The following is a 9,862-nucleotide window of genomic DNA, read 5'->3' on the forward strand; positions in this document are numbered from 1 at the left end:
AGCGAAAGATGAAGGTCATAAATACTCGATCAGAGCTAAGCAAGCACTAGAAGAACAGTTCTACATGGATGACCTGTTGTTTGGGAGTGATGACATCAACTCTGCTTTCAAACTGAAAACTGAACTGATAGCACTTCTCAGTTCAGGTGGATTTAACCTCCGCAAGTGGTCGTCCAACAGCAAATTATTGACGGACCCTGTCTCAAATCAAACATCATTCGACTTCAAGCATTATGAATCAACAAAGGCTCTGGGATTAAAATGGATCCCTCAGGAAGACGTTTTATCGTTTCAACTCAATTTAAGCACTCCATCTAAATCGCTAACTAAGCGGGTACTTTTGTCGGAAATATCCAAAATATTCGACCCGTTAGGATGGCTGTCTCCCGTTACAACTAAGCTGAAACTTTTATTTCAAACAGTGTGGCTACACGACATCCAATGGAATAACGAACTACCAGAAGAATTGAAAAGGGAGTGGAATATAATCCGGGAAGATTTGGAATCTATCAACGAGATAAAGGTACAGAGGTGGTTAAAAAGTCACGAATACGACACGATCGAGCTACATGGGTTTTGTGACGCATCAACTAAAGCGTACGCCTGTGTTGTTTACTACAAAATATATAATCATCAAGATCAAAAGAGTACCAATCATTCATTTGTTGTCATCGGAGCGGCGAAAGCAAGACTAGTACCTGTAAAGAAAAAAATCACATTGCCACGACTCGAATTAATGGCATGCCTTTTACTATCAAAGTTAATGGATGTTGTTTCACGCACATTAACTAACTATAACATCAAAGTGTTTGGATGGACGGACTCCACCGCAGCATTAGGATGGATCCAAGGTGACTCTAATCGATGGAAGGCATTTGTAGCAAACAGGGTTGAACAGATCAAAACAATTATGCCTTCAGAATGCTGGCGCTATATAAAATCACAAGATAACCCAGCGGACTGTGCTAGTAGAGGAATCACTGTAAAACAACTACAGCAGCACCCCTTATGGTGGACTGGACCATCATGGTTAACCTCGTTCAATTCAAATTATCAAGAAGAATGCCCGATTTACTACACAGATCAAGAAACAAAACAATTAACTAAACATCAAACAGCTGTTGCTATTACAAACCAACATTGTATAATTAACGATATAATAAGCAGATACAGCAATTTCATTCATGCAACCAGAGTACTCGCTTGGATACTACGTGTGGTGTCACGTAACCGAGACTTATCAAATAAACAGTTTTATTTATCAATTAATGAATTATTACGAGCAAAACATATGATCATAAAATTTTATCAAAACATCGAGTTTACGGAGGAAATTAACTGTATTTTTAATCAAGAAAAAATCAGTTCGAAAAGTAAAATTCTTAACTTAAATCCTTTCTTAGATAAAGAAGGATTATTACGAGTAGGAAGTAGAATCAAGCATGCACAGATTGAAGATTATATGAAGACTCCTTTAATCATACCTCACGAAAGTCATTTAACAAACTTGCTTATAGACCAAGCGCATAGACACACATTTCATGGTGGCGCGAGGTTAACGCTATCACGCCTTAGACAGCACTACTGGGTGATAGGAGGGAACAGAGCAGTTAAGAAGTACATCCGCAAGTGCGTTATCTGCAGAAAGCATAACCCTGATAAGCAAAACCAACTCATGGGTGATTTACCAGCTGCCCGCTGCAATCCAACTCGGCCGTTTTACAACTGCGGCGTCGACTTCACTGGCTACGTTGACATCAAGTACAACAAAGGTAGAGGAGCCAAGATGACCAAAGGGTACATCGCCGTATTCGTTTGTATGGTCACTAAAGCAGTGCATCTCGAACTTGTCTCCGATTTATCATCGTCAGCATTTATATCAGCACTTCGGCGGATGGCAGCTAGACGTGGAGCACCGCGCCATATATACTGCGATAATGGGACCAACTTTGTAGGCGCCGGTCGCGTCTTACAAAAAGAATACCTCAACTTGCAACAATTATTAGATGAACAATTTTATCGCCAAATCACTGACATGAACATACAATTTCATTTTGACGCACCATCTTGGCCCAGTGCCGGTGGGCTCTGGGAAGCAGCTGTCAAGAGCCTAAAGCATCACCTTCGGAGAGTTCTTGGAGAGCAAAAACTGACCTACGAGGAATATGCTACATTATTAGCACAAATAGAAGCGTGTTTAAACACCAGACCGCTGTGCGCTATCACGGAAGATCCCGATGACATAAATTTCCTCACACCGTCTCATTTCTTGGCAAGTGGCCCGACACTCAGCATCCTAGAAACCGAACGAGATGAAAGAACAAGATGGCAGCTAACTCAAAAAATCTTCAATGATTTATGGAAGCGTTGGCAAAACGAATATCTGTGCCAATTATCAGCTCGCAGCAAGTGGCAACAGCCCCAGCAAAATCAGAAAATAGGTGATGTAGTCATCATTCATGACACAAACTTACCGCCCGGCAAATGGCCCCTTGGCAGAGTCGTTGATCTACACCCTGGAAAGGATGGACACGTACGGGTCGTAACTATCAAGACGAAGAATGGCACCATCCAGAGGCCAGTCGTAAAATTATCAACGTTACCTATTAGTAATTAAGAAATCCCCATCATCATCGAGCAACTCGTCACATGAACATATCGAAATGAACGATTTTAGAGATATTCACAGATCGCCCATAAGGCGACTTCTCCGAGTTTTATTAATCATTTTACAAAATAATATGCTGTGTTAATTTTTTATTTTATCAATTTTCAATATTTCTAAGTTACATGTGTTATTTAAGATTCATTTTTATCATTTTAATTTTTAATTTTTATCATTCTTGATTGATATATAAGCGTTTTATAGTATTTAGTTAGTAGGTTATTAAGTTAAGTTAGGTATCTTTAATTATTGTCAACCCTGTAGCATCATCCCTTCATCTCCTGACCCGGAGCATGTACGGTGAACGACCGTACATTTGCGCCCACTCGGCATTTTATATTATAATTAAATTTATTAATTTTTTTGTATGTTAAGCAATAAGTTCGGTTCACATATAACCTCGCGGGCGCGTGGACTCAATAGCAATTTTATCATTTTTTAACTATTATTTATTTTATCAATAAACATTTTTACATATCATTTCCTGTATCATTTAAAGTTGTGTGGAACACCGTACAATAATAATAATAATACTTTATTTCAGACCAAAGTATAAGTCCATATTGGGTTAGTACAACAAGACAAGACAACATTCAGAATAAAAAACAAAACAAAATTATATTAAAAAAATCAATAAGTAAAAATAAAATTAAATAGAATAAAAGTAAAATCAATAATCAAAAAAAAAAAAATAAATTCAAAAATTCAAAAAATTTTAAAAATTAAAAATAAATAAATAAATAAATAAAACAATGCGTGATAGAATTACAATTATCTAATGTGCGACAAGATATAAAGCACAACACGAGCATATTGTTTTACATATATAATTAAATTCATTTACTTACGCCGTTTTATTTTCCATATTAGATTTTTTAAATTTGACATACACTTTTTATCTTAGCCAAAAGGCCGAGAACATTGTTAAATAAAACATGTGTCACTCGTTTGAAATTATACAAACGTTGGCTCATCCCGGTTTGGCACGATTGGTCAATAACCTTGTAAATTCAACTTTACAACATAAGAAATAAGAATGATATTCAGTTGTGATTATGGTTGATAATGTTTCTCTACTCGACAAGGCGAAGTCTTCGGAAGAGAATTTTGTCTCTCGTAGTGCGCATGTTAGGGTAATCGAGAAAATACTCGATGTAGACATTATCTCTCTCTCTCGTCAAGAGATATCTCGTTGTATGCATGCTAGGCCGGCTGGACATAGGCCTCCACAAGTTCGCGCCAAAAATGGCGTGAACTCATGTGTTTTGCCCATAGTCACCACGCTGGGCAGGCGGGTTGCTGACCGATTATTTACCATATTCAATTTAAAAAAAAATTCAAGTGTATTTCGTGTTTCTTCCAAAATCATCATTATTCTTCATTGACCGATTCGGAGTTTATATGTGGGCTCTGAATCTATATTTTCGTTTCATTTTCATTTATAGGATAAAACTAAGTGTGCCTGTTGGAAGATGACTCTAGAAGGAGCTAGAACGATTGGCTTAGAAGGTGATAATATTGGCTACGTGTACAAAAGACTCCCGGAACCATTGCCTTCAGGGATTTATGAGTGTAACTCTAGGTGAGTAGTGATCACAAATACAGAACCCACCATTTGGGGGGGCGCGTGAGGAGTCAAACGGCCACAAATGATTAATACTATTGTTTATTTTCAGATGTAAATGCAAACATACTTGTCTGAACCGCGTCGCGCAACATCCCTTACAACTCAAGTTACAGGTAAGTCCAGAGCAGGGGCTACCAACCTTTTTCTTAGTAAAACTTTTTATTTCTACCCTCAGATAACTCTATACCTACCAGAAGTGTGTCTTTTTTTCTCTTGTAGTCTAGCACCGTATGTATCAGTTTTAAGGTTCGCTTTTAACCGACTTCAAGAAAAGTGAAGATGTTTTCATTTCGACTGTATTTTTTTTAATTTTACGTGACCACTTCGTAACTTTTTACTTAGCTACAGGCTTTAATTCAAATTGGTGTTGATTTATATTTGGGTTAGCTCTGACGACTAGTTTTGAGGTGTCGCTAGTAATGCGTATGTAATCAACTATTTTTTCGACTACCCGCGTTCATGGTGTTTTCAGTTTTTTTTTATACGAGCAATTGTCGTTGTAAGTTGAAGTTGTTTTTGAAGTTACATTTCTTTTGGCGCGTTAGGGAAAAATGGGGGTAAATTTTTACGATGCGCGCGCACACCGTCACAAAAAACCGACACCCCGAAGTTAGCCAGTCAACGAAGAAGGAGTTAGCAACGTGAAGTTAGCTAGCCGATGAAGTATAACATCTTACGTGCGTACATAAGTACACACACGCTTTTGTTTATCCGATAACAAATACATTTATAAAGTTTTTGTTTTTTTTCCAGGTGTTCAAGACATTAAATCGAGGGTGGGGTATACGGGCCCTCAACGATGTCCCTAAAGGGGCCTTCCTGTGTGTTTATGCTGGTAATCTTCTCACAGACGCCACGGCCAACTTGGTACGATAGTATTTTTATAATTATACTAGTTGACTTGGCGAACTTCATACAGCCATATACATGAAAAAAAATATATCACAAGGCCTATCAAATTTGTCTTATATTGATACTAAATTGACTAGCGCGTTGGCGCAGTTTGTTTGGGGTCGGATTCGATTCCGGCCTCAGTCTGGGTGTAAATATTTTTATTTATTTATATATGTATTATTTCTATGTATGATTATCAAATATAAATATTTAACCCTAGCAGTCCTTTAACACGAGCACTAAGTTGCTTACCATAGAACAGACGACCTTGTGTGTATTTTACAACACATTTATTTAAATCAAAAATATGTTGTATAAAACTTGTATTTATTTATAAATTATTTGTCAAAAGGACGGTCTAAATGAGGGCGACGAATATTTAGCGGAGTTAGACTACATAGAAGTCGTCGAGCAGATGAAAGAAGGTTACGAAGAAGATATACCGGAGGATATCAAGAAATTGGACAAGGTTAGTGTGTGATTTATCGATTCGGTCTGCGACATCTACCTCGCAACGTACGACTTAAAACTGGCGTATCCTAAATCGCGATATTAAAGTTGTCCAAGCGACTGAAGATATATACAAGAACCCGACAACAACCGTTTGGGGGCGGTAGCCCACAAGATGTAACACCCGTCTGGTCGGAGGATCCTCCCTTTACAATGGTGGACGAGGAACCTTACATACTACTCATAGTAGGGAATATATCCGCCAACCCGCATTGGAGCAACGCGGTGGATTAAGCTCTGATCCTTCTTCTACACGGGGAAAGAGGCCTATGCCCAGTAGTTGGATATTACAGGCTGAAGCGAACCTTACACCCTGTTCCTCGCACCCCCAAAAGTCTAACATCCCACTCGTGACGAGTCAAAAGCTCTTTTTAAACCTCGAGTGAAGACAGTTTTGGTGCAATGTTGTCGATATTTGTAATCAAAAAAATTATAACGTTTGTTTTTGTTAAACAGAAAGAGCTGGAAGCGTCAGAAGGTACAGAAGATGAAGAAGAAGAAGAACAGTCTTCAGAAGAAGAGACCGGCAACAACAAGACTGATCCAGAAGATGATGACTTCCAGCCTGGGTTCATCGGACTGGGAGTTGCGGAATTCAGGTAAAAGTTCTGGTGGATTAAGCTCCGAGCCTTCACCCACACGGAAACAGGGGTCTATGCCCAGTGGTGGGATGTTATAAACTGAGTTAGTTAAAATTCTAGAAAATAGAAATATAATGGTAACTCATTGTTACACATATGTGTTTTTTTAATGAGAATTTTGAGAGGGACCGTCAAAAATGTCTTGGTAAAAATCTGGAGCAGCCGGCCTGGGGAAGTACCGCCGACAGACACACCACAGCCACAACTAAATAATACTGCTTTCAAGGAGTGTGGTTTTCCTGTATGAGTAAGGTGGTCAGGACTCCTGGGGGGATTGGGGATGGGGTCGGCAACGCGCTTGTGATGCTTCTGGTGTGGCAGGCGTCTATAAGCTACGGTAATCGCTTACCATCAGGTGAGCCGTACGCTTGTTTGTTGACCTAGTTGCCAACGTTTTTCATAAGTTTCATCGCTTACGTCTTGTTTTTTTTATTGCTTGAAGCTGTAGCTAATGTGCATCCTAAAAACCCTTCGTAATAATTATCTAAAAATGTCTTTAATTCCTTTTATATTTCAGTAAACGTCTCAGAAAAAGAGAATCGAGGAAACAGAAAGAAGAAGCAATTAAGAAAGAGAAAGAAGAAAAGAGAGAAGGGGACAAGGAAGGAAACAAAGACGAAGACTGTATCACTATCAGTGACGACGAAGAAGGTAAGCAGTGAATTTTAAAACAATTATTTTTCTTTAATCATATTTTTGAAGTAAAACTTCAACGCACGCTTGTCTTGGGGAGTGAGCTGGTGCATGCGTGACGTGAGCGTTACGAAAAATGTGATCGGGCGAGGCGAACGGAAGTTGAGAGGGAGGTATAAGTAAGATGGAGCCAAAGTTTTACTTCAGTCGTGTGGTCTAAAGCGCGCTCGTTTTTTTTAAGTTTTAATTGGAAGTTACTCTTTTGTACTCTCTACACTTTTGAAGTTTACTTTTTAAGAAACCATATGAGGTTCGTATGAAAGAAATATTTTTTTTTATGTCACTAGGTCAGCAAACAAGCGTACGGCTCACCTGATGGTAAGCGATTACCGTAGCTTATAGACGCCTGCAACACCAGAAGCATCGCAAGCGCGTAGCCGACCCAATCCCCAATCCCCCCAGGAGCTCTGGTCACCTTACTCACCAACAGGAACACAACACTGCTTGAAAACCGTATTATTTAGCTGTGATCTTCTGTAAGGTCGAGGTACTTCCGCAGTCGGGCTGCTCCATATTTTGAGCAGGAAATTCCTGCTGTGCCCTACCTCAGTTAAATGATAATAATTTATAATATTAGTGGCGAGATCGTGTGAAACAGTAACGCTGACCCGTCAGTGACGATTTACCGCGCGACATCTCTTGCGAGAACGAGATGAATTTATTTTTAAATATCAAGTAATCTTACTTTAGGAGTTAACTCCAGTCGCGTGTCGCAGCTGACACACCCCTATAAGTTACTGTATGATTCAAAATCCCTTGTCGTGTATTTTAAACTATCAAATGCGTGTAGTTCAATTGTAATATGTTTTGTTGCAGTCAGAGAGCCGTCTTGCTTCACGGCGGCCGCTGGTATGGGAGCGAATGAATTTATATCGAAATATAGGTGTGTTATTGTATTTATTTATATATCCTCTAAGGATGTCAATGTGTGACTAGTTGATGTGACAGACATACAGTCTTGCGAAAAAATTATTATTATATATATCTCAAGTTCTAAGATGAAACATGCATAAGTTTTTATGTTTAATCTTCATTTAATAGTGTTTGCATGATACGAGGACATACAGACGGACAGTTAAGAGTTCTAAGTGTAATATTTTTAGTCTCTCTTTAACTCTTCATATATTTTTCCCTAATATTTCCTATATGACGCTTCAATCTGTAATATCCCACTACTGGGCATAGGCCTCTTTCCCCATGTAGGAGAAGGATTAGAGCTTAATCCATCACGTTGCTCCAATGCGGGCGGCTCCAAATTGGCGGATATATTCCCTACTACGAGTAACGATCGCTATCAGGTGACATGATAACAACCGGGACCGACGTAACGTGCTCTCCGAGGCACGGTGGGGAGACCCACAAGGACTGCACAAACACCCAGACCACGGCAAACACCTGTATGGCCAATACAAATGTTTGTCATGTGCGGGATCGAACCCGCAACCGCCAGCGCAACAGGCACAATCCATGGCTGTCACCGTTGCGTCATGGCGGCGTCTTATATACATATACAAAAATGTTCCAAATATCTCTATCTCTTTCTCTCTATCTTCTTTTCCCACTCCCTCTCCTTTCGACATACGAACGTTTCAGTTCAGTGATATACAAATGTAACCATTGTATTGAAAGACGTGTTTATCCGTGTTCGCAGGTCGGTCCGTTCGTTGTTTGGTGAGGACGAAGCCTGCTACATCATGGACGCGAAGGTCCAAGGCAACATTGGACGGTACCTTAATGTGAGTTTTGATTTATATATCTATAATATCTACGATATTATTTTTGTGTTACCCACACATTAGGAATTCTAAACATTTTTGAATATCATATCAAAAATAGACGGCGCCACGGTTCGCTTAAACCGAAAATAAAAATCATCATATCAAAAGTTTCGATCTAGCGGGTACATCGTTCCATAGCTTAATTGGCTAGAGCGCCGACACGGTCAGTCGGAGACGCGGGTTCGAACCCCGCTGGAGCGGTCAATTTTTGATATGATATTCAAAAATATCCATGTTCTTATGAGGTTTATGAGATTTTTTCCATTGGGTAGTTCATAAAGAATGTGTGTGTATTATTTATTATTATTTATTGTATAATTATTTTACAGCACTCCTGCTCTCCAAACGTTTTCGTCCAGAACGTTTTCGTCGACACCCACGATCCCCGATTTCCATGGGTGGCGTTCTTCGCTCTGAGCCACATCCGAGCTGGTACAGAACTAACGTGGAATTACAACTACGACGTGGGTTCAGTGCCGGGCAAGGTGCTTTACTGCCACTGCGGGGCGAGTAACTGTAGGGGGAGATTGTTGTAAAATAGGGGTTTGGATGTTGGAGGGGTGTGGATCACTTGTACTCGTAATAACATTTTTGTAAAAATGATTTTGTAACAAAAACTTATTGGGCTAGATTTTGGAATGAGTTATAATAAGGTCTTTTTATTCGGTGAAACTAATTAGTCAATTTTGGTTTTATATACCACTAGCTGTGCTCGCAACTTCGTCCACGTGGGATAGTGACTTTACATGTTCAACGTGATACTTTAAATTATCATAACTTTTTTATTTATGAACCGATTGACACAATTGAAATGAAACAATTAGAAAATTGAATGAATTGAATTAAAACAAACACTAAATGCTAAGCTAAGCTTGCCAAAATATTTCATAACAAACCACATCTAAATCGGATAAGCCGTTTCTGAGAATAGCATGCACAAACGCACAGACAAACAACAAAAGTTCTGACAATCATTGTTTTGGGTGCTATTTGCGTTGATAAAGGTCCCAATAATATTTTTTCTCATATGTCTTAAATGTACAGACAGCGACCC

General features: G+C 39.2%; 1 protein-coding gene across 1 annotated transcript in view; it reads left to right on the forward strand.

Moving 5' to 3' along the window:
* The window catches only part of LOC123668144 (histone-lysine N-methyltransferase SETDB1-B), a 29,706-nt gene extending 20,362 nt beyond the window's left edge, over positions 1 to 9,344 (forward strand). Inside the window, exons 17-25 of the mRNA XM_045601935.1 lie at positions 4,111 to 4,247; positions 4,342 to 4,405; positions 5,046 to 5,159; positions 5,539 to 5,655; positions 6,153 to 6,295; positions 6,855 to 6,988; positions 7,847 to 7,913; positions 8,682 to 8,766; positions 9,138 to 9,344. Coding sequence (XP_045457891.1) covers positions 4,111 to 4,247; positions 4,342 to 4,405; positions 5,046 to 5,159; positions 5,539 to 5,655; positions 6,153 to 6,295; positions 6,855 to 6,988; positions 7,847 to 7,913; positions 8,682 to 8,766; positions 9,138 to 9,344 — 1,068 coding nt within the window. The remainder of the gene's footprint in view (positions 1 to 4,110; positions 4,248 to 4,341; positions 4,406 to 5,045; positions 5,160 to 5,538; positions 5,656 to 6,152; positions 6,296 to 6,854; positions 6,989 to 7,846; positions 7,914 to 8,681; positions 8,767 to 9,137) is intronic.
* The last annotated feature ends 518 nt before the right edge of the window (positions 9,345 to 9,862 follow it).

This window comes from Melitaea cinxia, chromosome 30, assembly GCF_905220565.1.
Source record: "Melitaea cinxia chromosome 30, ilMelCinx1.1, whole genome shotgun sequence".
Taxonomy (NCBI): Eukaryota; Metazoa; Arthropoda; class Insecta; order Lepidoptera; family Nymphalidae; genus Melitaea; species Melitaea cinxia.